Genomic DNA, 18,591 nt, shown 5'->3' with positions numbered 1-18,591 from the left:
AACTAATTGTTTTATATTTTCCCACGGTTTTAAATTTTACCCATTAGACATGTTGGAAATGTAATGTATGTAGCCCAATTCCATGTTTATAATTGTAACTATCACTTACAAAAATTTATAATCTGTCAATGATTTTACGAAAATGGAAATGCTTGTTTGTCAAGTACTCTGCTGTTATTCAATTGTGTGTGCCATGGGGACACAAGAATATAAGTTTGTGGTTACAAATTTTTAATTGACTTCCAAGTCTTCCAATATTGCAACAAGTTATTCTTCATTGATTTCTTTATAAATGTAAGTTTGTGGTTACTTGATCAACATAACCCATCGGTTCATCATCACAACCCATCTTTCTACTTAAACTTTCTTCTAAACTAAAACTGAGTTAGGGTTGATAATGGGTAATCAGAGGTGTTTGGGCATTCATATCATTTTCGTATGTGTGTTTTTGTTTGCAGCCACATATTCTTGTTTGGGGGTTGGAAATGTTAGTGTCATTTGCTTTGAGAAAGAGCGACTTGCTCTTCTCAACTTCAAACACAGTGTTGAAGATCCTTATGGATTGTTGTCATCATGGGTTGGAAATGAGTGTTGCCAGTGGGGAGGAATCCAGTGTGATGTTGTCACTGGAAATGTTGAACACCTTTATCTCGAAACAGATGACTATTACTACTTAACTGGTAATAAAGTGAGCTCTTCTTTGGCAGAGTTGAGGCATCTCAAATACCTTGACTTGAGTGGGAATTATTTCCAAGGAAGTCGGATCCCTGAGTTCATTGGATCCTTGAAACAGCTGAGATACCTCAATCTCTCTGATGCTGGTTTTGAAGGTATTATTCCTCCTCACATTGGAAAGCTTTCTAATTTAAAGGTTGTTTGATATCAGGAAGTACAGTACTCGAATTAAGAGATTAACATTGGAAAGTCTACAATGTGACAAACTTAACTCTTTTAACGAGGGAATCATGTGAAGCACCATGTCCCAGTTGTGTGCTCCACTAAGATCCACATAACTCAAGTCAAGAATCTCGAGTGACGAAAGGCCATAAGCCCATGCCATATCATCTGCCTTCAGCTTATAATGGTTTGAACTGAGATCAATGGATTGAATTCTTTCAAAGGTCCACTCCCTAGCCTTCTTCAAAACATGACATCCCTGACATTCCTCAGTCTTTCTGGATTTAATCATAGTTTGACATGGAACTTTCCAAACCTACTAAGCATGATCCCTTCTTTGTCACAGCTGCATTGGTCAGGTTGTGGGTGCCATAATACGTATCTATCTTCCCCTCTTCTTAATTTCACTACACTTTCTAACATCCAGCACCTCAATCTTGGCAATAATCCACTTGGAGAAATATTTCCATCCTTTTTGACTAACATGAGTTCCCTAAGAATCCTTGATCTTTCATATACCATGCTGAATTCATCTCTTCCTATTATGCCTAAACTTCTAGAGCTTCATCTTTCTGGCAACGAGTTAAAACAGATTGAGGATGTTGGAGTCTGGAGACAGTGCCACCTGAAACAATTAAGTGTAACAGATAATGAGTTTGGTATGGAAATCATTGACACACCAAAAAATGCATCATAGTGCTCCATATATGCTTTGGAGTTTCTGGAATTAAGTCGGAGTTTAAAAGGTAGAATTCCAGAAACACTTGGAAGACTGGCAAACTTAAGACACCTTGATCTATCGGAGAATGGATTGACAGGTTCAATCCCTGAATCTCTGAGTAGATTAAGATTTTTAGAAGTACTATATCTATCTCAAAATCACTTGACTGGTCTCGTTCCAGAGTTCCTTGGTAACCTTACCAAACTTGACCTTTCTTCTAACCAATTGAATGGTCAATTCCAGAATCCCTTGGAAAATTAGCATTTTTAACAGATTTGGATCTACATTCTAATTTATTAGACGGGACTATTCCAGTTTCGATTGGGCAACTTGCCAAACTCCGTCATCTCTTTATCTCTAACAATTCTTTAGAAGGAGTGGTTACCGAAGCCCATTTTGCTAATCTTTCGATGTTGAAGTACTTGTATACTTATTCCAACACTAAGATGACATTCAATGTTTCACGTGGGTGGATACCTCCATTCCAGTTGAAAACTCTTTATCTCAGCTCTTGCAATATCGGGAATGGATTTCCGCAGTGGCTTCGACATCAGAGGAAACTTAAGAGCTTAGAGTTGTCCAATGCTACACTTTCGGGGCCGCTGCCCACATGGCTGCAGAAGATGCCCATCATTTCTTGGTTAGATCTCTCTCACAACAAACTCAGCGGATCTTTGACAAACCTTCCTAATGCGAGAAATGGTCATGTATATAAGCCTTTATTACTCTTGCAATATAACCTTTTCAATGGGTCGATTCCACGGTCGTTGTGCAGAAGGACGGATTTGCAAGGACTTGATCTTTCAAGAAACATGTTACGTGGGAAAATTCCCAACTGTGTGGGGAATCTGCGGAGTTTGATTACCATCAGATTAAGCTCAAATCAGCTCTCTGGTGTCATTCCTAGCACTATTTCTCTTATTTCACTATTGGTTTGGTTAAATTTGAACAACAATAGCTTTACTGGTGAAGTTCCTCAGGAATTGGGGAATCTACAAGGTTTGGAAGTCTTAGATTTGGGTTACAATAAATTCTGTGGAAATATACCCAATTGGATAGGGAAAAATCTTAAATCTTTGGTATTTTTGAGGTTACACAAAAACAACTTCACTGGTAGAATTCCTCAATCTCTTTGCAAAAGTTCAAATCTTCAAGTTTTGGATCTTCCATACAACAACTTAACTGGAACCATCCCTCGTTGTGTAGGAAACGTAAATGGCATGGTTGTGAGTCATCGGATGAATGAGAGTTATTTTGATCTCTATGATGATAAGAATGTGATTCAGGTCATGAAAGGTGTTGATCTTGAATATACAACAACTTGGGATATAGTTTATAACATGGACCTTTCAAGCAATAAACTTGAGGGAGAAATACCAGTTGAGCTATCTGCACTTTCCATGTTGGTGGGTCTGAATCTGTCTAATAATCATCTGAGAGGGGGTATTCCAGAGAGCATTGGAAAGATGATGAATTTGGAAACTCTTGATTTCTCAAAAAACGAGTTGAGCGGGAGGATCCCTTCAAGCATGGCAGCTCTGAACTTTTTGAGCCATTTGAATCTGTCACACAACAATTTCTCGGGTCAAATTCCAACTGGAAATCAACTACAGACGCTTACCGATCCATCAATATATTCTGGGAACAAAGGTCTATGTGGACCACCATTGCCAAACACTTGCTCAAATCATAAAGATCCAACAACAACAACAAGCAAAAAGAAACACAAAGCAGCTGAGCAGACCAGAGTATGGTTGTTTTATGTGGACATAATGAGTGGTTTTGCAACTGGGTTTTGGGGTGTTATTGGAGTTCTGTTGTTCAAGAAGCAGTGGAGACAGAAGCTTTTCATGTTTGCTGAGGAAATGGTAGACAAGATATATGTTGTAGTCATGGTAAGAGTTGCAAAAATCAAGAGAGGAAGAGAAGCTGCATAGATCCTGTGGAATGCAAGTAGTTCTTGAATGTATGTAATCAATGATTTTTTTTTTCTTTTGAGATATGCTATTGTGCTTATTCTAATATAATACTATTTGGATTTTGTATTTGTATGGCCTTTGTAACATGAGTGTTGTTTAGAGGTGCTAATTTACAAAATTTCTATTGTATTTGGTACTTATACATGATCAAGTTGTAGATTTAGAATACTGTGTAAATGAGTTGTAGGATTTTTTTCTTGTTAATTCTGCTCTCTTGCTCTCGACTTTGACTCATTTGTTTCTTCATTTGTAATTTTTTTTTTGAAAGGTGGAAAGTTTTGGTTGGATTTGATATTTAGATAAGATTATTGTGTGCTCTCATGAATCTGTAATGGTAGTGGTCTTGATTGATTATTTGGTTCTGCTCTCATGAGTCTGCAAGTTATGAGAATAGATTAGGGTTAATCATATCAGTATTGACCTGCTTGTGCAGTGAAAAGTGAAAACATATTGGAACCTATTTCTTGAGTTTATTTGGTCACCTATGTATTGATTTGACAATTATAGCTATGTTATTACTATTTCCTTGAGTGTTCGAGACCTTGATCATAACAAGTGCAGCCTTAGTACTTCCATGTTTGGATTCAAATCGCAAGGGTTAAAGAAAGCACTAGATTGTTCTTTCATATTAACTGAGCCATGAGTCCATGATGAGTATTTGATTGAGAAATTTTTATTAGAGATTATACATTTAGTTTGTCAATGTCGACAGACTTCATATCCTTTGTTTTAATTTCTTTTGGATTTTAGCAATGAGCCATTGAAGAATGGTCTTTTGCTTGATTTAGTAGAGATATTGTTCATCTGTGAAATCCTGTTTCCTTGTTTCTTTTGAAGCATCTCATCATTTTGCTCATTTTCCTATGTTTAGATCCAAAAAAGAAGCAAATTCACTTTTTGTATACAGCGTTTTATCCATATTTTTATACATACATGACTTAATAGGGTACATCCGTACATGACTTAATAGGAAAAACCAAGCCCTTAAAGTTAGTTAAAAGCACATTAATTAAAGCCAAAGTTTCTCTTACAAGTTACAAGCATACTTCAGACTTAGGATAGGTTAACTCTTTAAAGCAGGGCTTATTGTATTCATCTTTCCCTGATAACCAGAACTTGAATCAACAAAAGTAACTAATATGAAGGAAATTATATGCATTTGATAGCATGATGGGAAAAAAATTAACAAATTACCAAATTACCTTATGTTTGATGATTGGATTGCCACAAGCATAATACACAACAATGACCAGTAATTTGATCAACATGAATGAAATCCCATTTTTGATATACCTTTAAAAAAGAAAAAAAAACGCAACACTTATTTTTTAGATTATACTAATTTTATTTCCAAGATGAGTATATGTTCTCATCCATATTTTCTATCGATTTTTTTTTTCCATTTTACAGTTTCGATTGATAATTGCATAAGATTTCCTTTTAATTGACCGGTATTAAAATCAAATTACTCATGATTTACACAAGATTACTGGAGGAAGTACGAAGATCTATTAAAATAAACTTAAATCTGTGATTTCCTCTTCAAGCCACCATTTTCTGCAACTTCAAACGAGATTCCAAAAATCAAAAATCAAAATTAATGGTATTCTTCTTGATGATGAACGAGCGGAGAAGGTAGGACAAGATTTTGTTTCGATATTGTTCCTAAATCTACAAGAGAGAAGAAATTGCCATGATTATTGTTTATTGATATAAACTAAACAAACAAGTACATTTTTTTCCTTAATTACATCTATATATACTAAACAATTAACAAAGAAACAATTACATCTATATATACTAAATAAAATAGTATCCTAGTCAAACTCTAAAACCGGAAGAAAATCTATTTAAATAAAAACTTCCGAAAATACCCCTGGGACCAAAACTGTCCCCGTTTCTGAATTAACCCAACATTTTCCTCCTTAATTCAGAAATGGTCACTGTTGGTCGAATGGGTTGAGACCATGGGCTTAATGTCGCGGGTCGACCCATCGGTGTTTTGGAGTGCTGTCCAAGATACGCGTTATATGGAAAGTTTCCTAATTCTTTGTTTAGGAATTGTAATCCAATATGAATTCTAGATCTATATATGTATGCGTTGATCATGTATAGAGGTAGGTCAATTGTTAGAGTTTTGAGATACTGAATTTCTCTAATACAATCAAAGTGTTAGTTTGGTTGATATAATCCTTTAATTGGTATCAAAGCCACAACCTCTTGCTCCCGATCAATTGATTTTTTTTCAAGCCGGCAAAAGCTTTTCTTCTTATGCAAAATTGTTGCTTTTCCTCCAAGTATTTAATACCCCAATTATTTAATAATTGTCTCCTGGAACAAGAACATCGTTTTGAAAAAAAACAATTGATTTCTTGTGGTCCAATTAAAGAAAAAGCATCTGGTCCTATTGGTCGTCGTTTCCAATTTCTTAATTGGAATCATTATTTTATTGCTCATTCGTTGAAGAAGGTGTGTGGTTTGTTGTTGATTATTCATGGCAGGAGATGGAGCGAATCTACCCGTGAAGGAGGCACACTCGATCTCGTTTCAATTTCCGCAGTTGACGCCATTAAACTACACGATATGGAACATGCGTATGAAAGTTTTACTCGGCATTCACGGCGTGTGGGACGTGGTTGATCCGGGTTCAACGGATGCAAAGAGAAACAATATCGTGATGGGATTATTGTTTCAATCAATACCGGAAGATTTAATCTTGCAAATCGGGAATCTCGCCACTGCTAAGGAGATGTGGGATGCAATCAAATCTCGGAACATGGGTGCGGATTGAGTGAAGGAAGCACGTTTGCAAACATTGACTTCGGAATTCGAAAGTTTGAAGATGAAAGATACAAGCACTATTGACGATTTCTCTTCAAAACTATCGGGACTTGCGACCGTTTCAGCAACACTTGGTGGAACAATCTCACAAGAGAAGTTGGTGAAGAAATTTCTTATGAGTCTTCCTATTCGATTCATTCACATCGTAGCAGCACTCGAGCAAGTTTTGGATTTAAAAACCATTACTTTTGAAGATGTAGTTGGGCGGCTGAAAGCTTACGAGGAACGGACTAAAGAAATCGGCAAAGCATCCGATTCCGGTGAAAAGCTACTTTATGCCAAGACCGATAACTCAAATCGAAACGAAGACTCAAGCCGTTTGAGGACGTGGTGCATACCGTGGGGGACGAGGCCGAGGACGTGGCCGTGGTCGAGATAACACCCAAAACCACGATCAAAGGGACTCATCAAAGAATCGTGATGATCAAAGACGAAAAGGCAAAAATCATGAACAAAGAGACCTATCAAAAATTCAGTGTTACTGGTGTGATAAGTTTGGACACTTTGTTTCGCGATGCCCGGAACGTAATAGGAAACATGAAGCAAATCTCAACAATGCCCGAGAGGAGGTCGATCACGAAGAAGGAACATTTTTTATGATGCAAGAAGAGACAATCTTCCTAAATGAAGACAAATACATTCCACCCAAAGAAGAGGCAACTTAAGAAGTTGACGATATGTGGTACCTCGACAATGGGGCAAGTAATCACATGATCGGGAAGTACTCATATTTTTCGGAGTTGAATAAACGGATAACTGGAAGAGTAAGATTTGGAGATGGCTCGTGTGTTCGAATTGAAGGAAAAGGATCAATTTTGTTCGAAGGAAAAAACGGTGAGCAAAAAGTTATGAAAGATATCTGCTATATTCCCTCTCTTCGTACCAATGTCATAAGTCTTGGCCAAACAACACTATCCGGTTGTGACATTAGAATGCATGGTGATTACTTGCCAATGAAAGATCGGAATGGAAGGTTGCTAATGAAGGTTCCACGTAGTGAAAATCGTCTTTATAAAACACGACTTAAAGTTGGAAAACCCCAATGTTTGCAAGCAAAGATCGATGACGAGTCTTGGTTATGGCATGCACGACTAGGCCATATCAACTTTGGTGTGGTGAATATGATGCACAAGTTGACTAATGGAGTTCCAATTTTGAAACATCAAGAAGAAGTTTGCAAAATTTGCATGATAGGCAAACAAAACAAACACACATTCCCGAAGACAACCAATTATAAGTCTAAAAATATTCTCGAGATGTTACATGGAGATATTTGCGGGCCTATTGATCCTCCCACGATGGCCGGTAACGTTTATATTTTCGTGCTAATTGACGATTTTTCTAGATACATGTGGTCTTTTTTGTTAAAACACAAAAACGACGTGTTGGATGTAATTAAAAAATTCAAAAAGTCCATTGAACATAGGACCGGGAAGGCTATGAAGACGTTCCACACAGATAGAGGGGGAGAGTTTACTTCAAACAATTTTAATCATTTTTGGAGCGAAGAAGGTGTTGCAAGAATGTTAACGGCTCCGTACTCACCCCAACAAAACGGCATAGTAGAACGACGAAACCGGACGCTAATCGAGATGACACGACGTCTTATGAAAGCAAAAGAAGTTCCAAATCAGTTTTGGGGAGAATCCATTCGACATGCAACTTATATTATAAATCGTACCCCTACGAGAGCGTTAGTAGGAGTCACGCCTTACGAAAAACTCTATGGTCAAAAACCGAATCTTGAAGATCTAAAGGTGTTCGGATGCATTGCATATGAAAGGATTGTTACGAAACATCTAAAGAAACTTGACGATAGATCGAGGCCATTGGTTTATTTTGGAACAGAATCGGGTTCGGGAGGTGCTCATTTATTTAACCCATATGAAAATAAAATTATTATAAGCAACAATGTAACTTATGATGAAAAGTTTTCATGGAAATGGAAAAAGGAAATTGAAAAAGGTACGAGAACAAAAACAGTTGAAAAAGAAAATGATTCTGGAACTTTCAAAATTGCTTGGGCCACTTTGATAAATCAGCCACATAATGGGCCTCACTAGCCCAATACCAATGCCACCCCATCTCAGCAACATTTTAATGAAAGCCCATCAGTAGCGCTGAGCCCAGCAGCCCCGAGCCCAACAGTGGACATCACAATCTCGACAGAACCTGATACGGACAGCAGCGATCACGAGTCCGACGGCAATAACGAGTTCGAGAATAACCCGGTACGTCGTTCTAATCTTGTTTCCGTTTTGCCAATCACCTCAATGATTATGAGCTTAACATGAACGAATTAATGTTATCGTTTGACGAGGAACCAAGTACTTTAAAAGAAGCCATTGTGAAACCCGAATGGCTTAAGGCAATGAAAGATGAGATCGAGTCAATTGAAAGGAATAAAACTTGGAAGTTGTTGTCTCTTCCCAAGAATGTTAAACCCATCGGATTAAAGTGGGTATATAAAATCAAAAGAAATGCGGACGGATCTATTTCTAGGTACAAAGCGCGACTCGTAGCAAAAGGCTATGTACAAGAACACGGGATTGATTTTGATGAAGTTTTCGCACTGGTAGCCCGACTCGAGATGATTCGTTTATTGATTGCTCTTGCGGCCGGGAAGGGATGGAAAATTTATCATTTGGATGTAAAGACGGCCTTCTTGCATGGTGAATTAAAAGAAGAAGTGTACGTACAACAACCCGAAGGTTTTGAGAAAAAAGGAGAAGAAGAAAAAGTTTACAAGTTAGCGAAAGCTTTATATGGCCTAAGACAAGCACCAAGGGCGTGGAACATTAAACTTGATGGCATCTTATGAGGAATGGGTTTTAAGCGATGTTTGCAAGAAACGACGGTTTATAAAAAGGCTTCAAAAGGAGAATATATCATTGTGGCAGTGTCCGTAGATGACTTATTCGTAACGGGAACGTGTCATGAAATAACAAGCCAATTCAAAAACATGATGTCGTCAAAGTTTGAAATGTCAGATCTTGTCTTGTTGACTTATTACTTGGGCATTGAGGTTTCTCAAGAAAAGGGTTGTGTCACTATAAAGCAAGAGGGATATGCAATGAAAATTTTAAAAGAAGCCAGGATGGAAGAATGCAATGCCACTCAATGTCTAATGCAACCGGGACTAAAATTATCGAAAGCCGAGAATGAACCAGAATTTGAAGCCACTAATTACAGAAGGATAGTTTGATGCTTACGCTACCTCCTTCACACTCGTCCAAACTTATCTTACTCGGTCGGGGTAGTAAGTCGTTATATGCAAAGTCCGAGAGAATCTCATGCGCGCGCGATCAAGCAAATTCTTCGTTACCTTCGTGGTACAATTTCGCTTGGAATTGAATATGAAAAGTGTGATGAGTTGAAACTTTTGGGTTATAGTGATAGTAGTCATAATGTAGAAATGGATGATGGTCGGAGTACTACTGGTCACATTTTCTTTCTTGGTAAATCCCCTATTATGTGGTGTTCGCAAAAGCAAGAAACCGTTGCTTTATCTTCGTGTGAAGCCGAGTTCATGGCAGTTACTTCAGCAGCATGCCAAGCAATCTGGCTAAGGGAGTTGCTCGCGGAGGTGACCGGATTAGAGAAACAAAAGGTGTTGATTTGTATAGACAACAAGTCGGCAATCGCGTTGTCTAAAAATCCGGTGTTTGACGGGAGGAGCAAACATATTCACACTCGTTTCCACTTCATTCGAGAGCATGTCGAAAACGAGCAAGTTGAAGTTGAACACGTGGTGGGAAAAGAACAAGTAGCGGATCCCCTAACAAAAGCCTTAGCGCGAGTAAGGTTCGGTGAAATAAGATCGTTACTCGGTGTGTGCGAGTTGCCGTCTCAACCATTCATGGGGTGATTGTTGGTTGAATGGGTTGAGACCATGGGCTTAATGTCGCGGGTCGACCCATCGGTGTTTTGGAGTGCTGTCCAAGATACGCGTTATATGGAAAGTTTCCTAATTCTTTGTTTAGGAATTGTAATCCAATATGAATTCTAGATCTATATATGTATGCGTTGATCATGTATAGAGGTAGGTCAATTGTTAGAGTTTTGTGATACTGAATTTCTCTAATACAATCAAAGTGTTAGTTTGGTTGATATAATCCTTTAGTCACCACCTTCACCTTCAAAATGGCCAGACTTCGCCTCACTATCGAACATCTCTAGGCCACCGTTCACTTTGTGATGTTTTTATCCTTTTCCTCATCCACTTCATCTCTTTAGAGCCTTCTGTTTCCAAACTGTAAAACGATCATCATCATCATAATGAGGAACAACACAAAGCAGTCAAGATTTTAAGAAACCAACAATCAAACACTTGGCATATATGAAGATTCTTTAAAAAAAACCATTTGTCATCCATCAAAAGAAAAAGGAAACTGGTATTTAATATGCAAGAACCTCTTTTCTTATCATGAGAAGCCCCACATACTCAACATTAAGTTTATAAAAAAGTAGGTAATCTTGTTAATATGCTATGCTACAGCATGCCAAGAAAGACCCGATAATTCGAGATGGCTATATATTGGACCCAACATAAAGCAATTTCAAAATCACTTGCAGAGGCTATATATCTAAAGACAAAATTGCAAGAATGGTCTCTGTGGTATGTCAAAACTAGCAACTTTGGTCCAAAATGGGTTTGGCTCGCAAGGATGGTCCACTAGTTTCGTTTTGTTGCGAGTTTAATCTAAACTTTTCATTTTTGTTGCGGATTTGGTCCAAGTCAATTTAAACTTTTTTATAATGACGTTTTTGCCCTTACTTTTGGTTTTTTTAATTTATATAAATACATTTTACAATTTACATAATTAAACCAAAATAATACTACCACTATCCATAACCCACCCCTCCACCCTCTCTAGCATACAACTATTGATATGTTATCACAACCACCGTCTGTCACGAGCACTACCACTACCATCACTGTTGGTCACCAACAATAGCCATTGCCACTGTGACTGCCGATCACCACCAACACCATCCGATGAATTCAAACATATTTTTTCCACCACCATCATATAAATCTGCATCTACAATTTCAAAATGAAACTCAAGAACTACCACCACCGTATGATGAATTCAAACATATTTTTTTCCTGATCTGCAACTTTAAAATCAAGAACAACTAGATTTTTAAACCCACAAGAACAATCAGATTTGTAACATGAACAATTAATTGGAGTGTGGAATACATGAGATGATTACAAGCAGAGCTGCACCTGATCTTGTTTCAGTAGAATTGTACCTCCAAAAAAACCCTTCTAGTTTCCGTTTTGGCTTCAACGTCGCCTGAAACGTCACTGGAGCCAAAGACACCACATACATGGAATCATCGCGTGTATGGAGGTGACGGTGGCAGTTACACCTCAGGCTTCGCAAAAATTTGGGTATAAGAACCCTGTTACAACCACTACCCTAAAACCTAATCTAGCCGCCATTGTATCAGTTGGAGGAAAATAAGCACGAACCAACAAAACCCTAATCTTGCCGCCACGATAAAACAACATTGAACCAGATCTGAAAACCCTAACAACCATCAGCGTTTGGGAAGAAGGATAGCAGCGATGCCTCGGTTGACGGAACCCTCTTCACCGGAAGCATCTTCACCGGAAACATCTTCACAAGAAGCCTCATTCACCCTCTTTACTGAAACCCTCTTCTTAGAATGAATAAGATGTGTTTTGTGGAGAGAGAGAGAGAGAGAGAGAGATTTTCTTTTTTTTCTTTTTTATTTTTTTTTATTTCTGTAATAAAAAATTTAAAAAAGGGAAAATACCAAGGGTAAATCCGTCATTGTAAAAAGTTTTATAATTTTTGGACTAAACTCGCAACAAAACGAAACTATTGGACCATCCTCGCGAGCCAAACCCATTTCGGACCAAAGTTGCTAGTTTTGACATACCATAGGGACCATTCTTGCAATTTTGTCTTAAAAATAATAATAGATCTAATTCCAGACATATTAATTATTTTATTAAAAGACTTTCTTTAATACGTACATGTTTTTCAACTATCATTTTCTTTTCAACAATAGTATGTATTAAAAAATTAACTACAAGGTAGCAAGGGAACAAAACAATTAGTTGAGAGCCTTGTATCCACCCATTCCAATTTTTTCTAACTTTACGACTTCCTATTACAAAATCATTTAAATGAAAAAGAGACAATGAAATAAACAATAAGTTCCTTTCTTTCATTTACCTTCCCAAAAACAAACACATTCTACGTCCAAAGGATCCAAAATCAAGGTTACGTTAGCCGTCTCCATAATCAACCTGTGAAAATGTCTACCCTTGGCCATCAATCCACTGCAACAACGCTTAAATAAAATCAAAGTTTGGAACCGTCTAATCTATCCAAATTGCGAGTTCTAGCCAAAGTGCATTTTATATTAGTGTATATGTATATTAGCCCATTTAGATGTTAGCCTTATTGTATTGTATGTAGGAACATACCTATTATCTTATGTATATATTTTGTGTTTCTATATGAATGAAAGCAAGAGAGAATATCCCATACCCTAAAATGGTATTAGAGTTATGATCCTCCTCTACCATACGACTCCCTCTTTCGCCGACATTCCATTCTCCTCTCGATCTCCCCTCTGTGGTCTCCCCTCTTTCCCGTTAGAAAGACATAAGGTGAAAACTCTACCCAACCATCAAAAACATCAAACCCTTATAGTATTACAAACATCAAAGCCTTCCTTCCATTGATTCTCTACTTGAATAAACAAAACGTTGATGCTTGCAGAGTTATTTTTGAGACCCACTGCAAAGCCTATGGAGTTTCCGATCATCTTGATGGCACCTCTAATCTGACAAGTGACAAAGATGAAGAATAGGAAAATCTTTATTCGCTTGCTACCATGCAGATCTATAGCACTCTCACGCAACCTATTCTCATTATGGTTCTCAAATATGGTCATAAGGATCAGGATGTTTGGAAAACTCTTGATGATCTCTTTCGAGAGAAGAAAGATGCAAGGTCGATTGAACTTGAGAATGAACTTTGTTCCATGGTTCATAGTGATCGATCCATTATGGAGTTTTGTCAAAAGATTCATGTGAAGGTGGATTTACTAGCCAATATTGGCTCTCGTGTTCCTGAGAAAACATTGGTTGCTTATCTTCTCAATATCTTGGAACCTAAGTTCAATAACATCGCCACTCTTATATGCCATCGTAAACCTCTCTCGGTTTTCCTCCAAGTTCGCTCCATGTTAGCTCTTGAGGAATAACATTTTGACCGGGTCTGGGCATCTCAAGCCATCCACTTAGATCAATCTTCGTCCTCCCAAGTGCTCCATACCAATGCAGGAGGATCTCAATCTCAAACCTAGGGGAACTATTCTCGTGCATCAAATCACAGTAACAACACTAAATGTAACGACCCAAAAATCAAGGGTAAAAATTTCATTTTTAATATAGCTAAAACATTGATACCATTTATTTCAAACATTTCATTTCATCATTAAGTAAAACATTTATCAGAGTTCATCCTAAAATCATTCATTGCGGAAATCATATGTGTGTACACTACGATCAATCTGAGCCCTTCTCCAAATCAATGATACCTGAAACCAAAACTATAAACCGTGAGCACAAAGCTTAGTGAGTTTCCCAGAGCATACCCCACACACAATCCACATATCATATTAGCTATACAAGCTATCTCTACCATGTACCACATATCATGTTAGATATAAAAGCTATCTCTACCATATAACATTAGCTAAAAATAGTTATCTCTACCACATATGACATATCACATTAGCTCTAAAAGCTATCTCTACCACATAACATATCATATTAGCTATACAAGCTATCTCTACCACATAACATTAGCTATAAAAGCTAACTCGAACACATATCCATGCATAAGGATGTTATGAGCTCCCCCACATGGTCTTACACTTAAGTGTCATGGGCTCCCCCCATGGTCTTTCCCTGTTGGACAGCCATGGGCTCCCCCACATGGTCTTATATCCAAGTGACATGGGCTCCCCCATGTTCTTTACCTGAAAAGCCATGGGCTCCCCCACATCGTCTTACATTCAAGTGTCATGAGCTCCCCCCTGGTCTTTCAAGAAAATATCACATAAACAAACAGCATAGCATATATCATATAACTAACTAGCATACCACATATCACTACATCAACTAGTGTACAACATAATACAAAATGGGTCGGATTTGGTGCCTCCGACCCATTGGTATGGTGAGGAGACTCACCTCGCACTGCTGAAGTCCCGCGGATGTAACTCCAGATGTTGGTTGACAGGTTCCCGAACTGCCAACATCAAACAATACCCAATTAATAATTGGGTTCAAAGCCCAAGGTCCAACTCACACTCTAAATTCCCAATATTCAAGTAATGGGCCAAAGCCCAACATATGGCCTAATTTTCCAAATTGGGCCCAGACCTTTACATAATCTTATTCAAAGGCCCAACCATGTACTCCAGTCCAACATTTGGCATTTCTAATGCCCCAATATCTCATAATCATGAAGGCCCAAACTATGGCCCAGTTTTCCAAATTGGGCTCAAACCCTCATATAGGCCTTAGACTAAAGCCCATCAACATATTCTAGTCTATATGATTATTCTTGGCCCAAACAAAAAAGCCCAATAGAAAGGCAGAACACAAAGACTAAGTGAAATTAGGATTTTCACATAAAATGACGATTAGGGTTAAGTTTAAGTCCATCACTCTACTAGATAAGTCGTATGGTATGATTGGGTGTAATTCACAATTCCATTCCAATGGCCCGAATTTGGGTCCCGATAAGTCCAAGCCTATATGTCCAAAATTAGGGTCTTCTAAACCCTAATTAGGGTTTCCAACCCAATAGACCCAAAAAATTCAAGTACTTAGATCCATTAGGGTTTCATTAGGCCCATTAGGGTTTCATTAGGCCCATTAGTCACATGTTAGGGCTTATAGGTCAATTAAGGCTTCATTGGCCCATTATGTCCATGCATCCCAAACGAGTCAAACACAACAAGTACATTGTCACCCCACACGGCGGCTGGTAGCGGCAGGAGGCGGCAGCCACCACCCTACGGTGGTGGTTTGAGTTTTATTTTGTTATTCTACCTCCGGTTACAATATTAAAATGAAAATACCAAATGGATACACACACTCACAAAACTAAACACACACAACCACCCTTACGGTGGTCGGCGGTGGCACAGGGTGAAAGCCACCACCTTACGGTGGTGGCAGTGGCTTTCTTAGCCAAATAAACATTTCATTCATGAAATAACACACGCACCACACGAAATAGAACAACAACACTGTTGAACCCACGTGAAACACAAACTTGACCGCCTCTTAGGTGGCAAACAGTGACCGGAGCAGCAACGCATTGCACATGCGGTGGCGGCGGATATGTGACAACGCATTAGAAGAAGAACGTGGAAGGAAAGGAAGTCGTAACCCCGACTGGTGAACGGCAACAGCAACAAACCACGTCCCACTAACTACCCACTTCCCCAACGACCAAGGGCGGCCTTCGTCGGCAACGGAACGAATGCAGCGGCGACACTTCTGGTGGTTCTACGGTTCCAACACGACGACGAAACTTGGGGTAATGGTGGAAGAAGCTAAGGATCACATTATCGGTGAAGAAGGTGAAACAGCGGCCACAAAATGTCGCTCTTTGTTATCGCTGACAACAACAGTGTATTGGGTCGGCTTCGTCGACAGTGGTGTGGCGGCATCGACTCTCGACCATTACAGGTAGCGCCAAAGGGGGTGGAGGTGGCGGCTGGACGTTAGGGATACAAGGTCGCGGCCGCAATAGTGATTAGGGTTAGGGTTGAGAGGGTATTGTGTGTTATATTGGATGAATGGATGATATGGGTGACGGGTTTGATCTCCCATCTCCAATTCCAAACTTAGATGTGCATATGACACTTTTGGTCCCTCCTCCATAAATATTTTTCACTTTAAGCCCAAATATTACCCTTTAGCCCCTGACTCCATAAAATCTTTTCAACTTTAATCCAATATTTACCTTTCAGCCCCTGACTTCCATAAATCCTTACATATTAAGTCCAAATAATACCAACCATTTGCTGACTTCTAAAATCCTTTATAAAACAAGTCCTAAAATTACACTTTAACCCCCGATTAATCTAAATTATACATTCGGCTCCCAAAACCAACAATCCACTACATAATATGGATTTAGTGTGACTATCCGTTCATCAATTTTATCTATTTATTTATTAAATAAACAGAATGTAACAATGAATGTCCAACTTGCAACAACCGTCGCAGCCAAAACTGCGACATTCGCTTATAAAAGACCCTGTTCAGTATCCACAGTAGCAGTAAGAGTCATTGCCTTGTCTCAGCTACCCCCCACCTTGGCATTCACACAATTAGCCTCCTCTGTGGTCTAACTACCAACTGATGTATTAGCTAACCCACTCCAGCCGCTAGCAAACTGCCGCCTAGCAACAGCCAGGAATTCTCGGCCAGCAGCTCTCTTCGGCGACTTCTCCTTTATATTTTCATTTTTCGCAAACCCCTTCTATGAAGCCACCTTGGAATTGGTCTCCCCTGGTTTCCAATGATCAAGCCACCGATATTGGTCATGCCTTTAGCTCAATGTCTCTCCAAGAAACCAACGAACCTACTTGGTTCTCGGATACGGGTGCTATATCTCACTTAGCCTTAGATATAGGTATACTCTCTTCCTTTAGAAAGTAGTCTTAGTTGGAAATTAATCATCTATTCCTATTCCTGACATTAGACACTCAATTATTCCTTCCATTCATCGTCCTCTTCATTTACATAGTGTTCTTGTTACTCCCTATATTATAAAAAATTTCGTAAACTTACTAAAGATAACAAAGTCTCTATTGAATTGATTAGTTTGGTTTTTCTGTGAAGGAATTTCTATCCAAGCAAGCCCTCATCCGGTCTGATAGCACTGTTGATCTTTACCCTGAATTCATGATGCCACATTACCTTGTTGCTCTCCTTTCTAACAATCATGTTATGTGGCACTAACGTCTTGGTCACCCAAGCCCTTATGTTTTACATAACTTAGTTTTAAATAATTTTATCCCTTGTAATAAACGTTTAAATTTTGTTGCACATGATGCATGTCATTTAGGAAAACATATTTTTTTTATCTTTTTCTAGTTATACTTCTATTGTTTCTGAACCTTTTGAATATATACACTCTGATCTATGGACTTCTCCCTTACCGACTATTAGCGGAATAACTTATTATGTTTATTTCTTGATCACTATTCTCATTTCCTTTGGGTGTATCCGCTATAAACAAATATGATGTCATAACCAAATTTCATGACTTTTGTGCTTTCGTTAAACATCAATTAAAACAAGACATCAAATCATTTTAATGTGACAATGGGGGTGAATTTTATAATCATGAATTTCATAAATTATTTGATCAAAATGGCATTACTTTTTTCTTCTCCAACAAAATGGTATGTCTGAACACATGATTTGCATAAGAAATAACCTCATACATACTCTTCTATTTCAAGCTCATATCCCTCCCATTTATTGGGTTGAAACTTTTCACATGGTTACCTACCTTTAGATAGATCTCACGACATGAGACTAATCCTGTCACGTCTTGAGGATCAAATATTCTCAATTATTTTGTATGTTAGTAGCTCAAGACATGAAACTATGCTCGTCGGGTCATGAGGGGCAATTAACCTGCTGATCGTTGACATGTATTAATCGTTGACCGTTGACTTTTTGACCAGTTTGAGTTTGAGTCAAACTTGAAGGATTTAGGCAATTTACTAAGATTCTACCATGTTTTGGTGTTAGAAGGTTTGAGGGAGCAAGCAGTGCAGAAAAGGGAGTGTGTAGTAGTGTTTCTAGGTTCTTCGATTCATGTGAGTTTACTCACTATACCTGTGGGTCAAAGGCACTAATGTCGGTCCAATAGATTTTGGTTATGTATCCTTATGTTTAGGATTTTGTTGTGTTGTATTGAGTTGTTATATATATTTACATCCTTATATGTTAAGACGCAGCAGTAGTAGTATGATGGCTAGAGTACTGGTAGGTTGGTTACTTATGATTATGCTTTTCATGAGATTTACTGGTAACAAATTAGTGTACTATGAGGGGTCTA

The 18,591-nt window shown here is 38.4% G+C and overlaps 1 protein-coding gene and 1 pseudogene across 1 annotated transcript; both read left to right on the top strand.

The window, feature by feature from the left end:
- Positions 1-397: 397 nt before the first annotated feature.
- On the top strand, positions 398-880 carry LOC145009694 (receptor-like protein EIX1). The gene has a single exon (XM_078968335.1). It carries the CDS (start codon positions 398-400, stop codon positions 878-880), a length of 483 nt encoding a protein of 160 aa, XP_078824461.1.
- A 240-nt stretch (positions 881-1,120) lies between these two features.
- LOC145012962 (uncharacterized) lies at positions 1,121-3,565 on the top strand (annotated as a pseudogene).
- The last annotated feature ends 15,026 nt before the right edge of the window (positions 3,566-18,591 follow it).

Source organism: Lactuca saligna, chromosome 8, assembly GCF_052625555.1.
Source record: "Lactuca saligna cultivar CGN05327 chromosome 8, ASM5262555v1, whole genome shotgun sequence".
NCBI classification, from domain to species: Eukaryota; Viridiplantae; Streptophyta; class Magnoliopsida; order Asterales; family Asteraceae; genus Lactuca; species Lactuca saligna.
Note: the sequence above shows the minus strand (reverse complement) of the source record. Positions and strands in the feature narration are given on the sequence as shown.

What these genes read in the sequence shown, in the direction of transcription:
- LOC145009694 (XM_078968335.1), top strand. Translation starts at nt 398, where the DNA reads ATGGGTAATCAGAGGTGTTTGGGCATTCATATCATTTTCGTATGTGTG.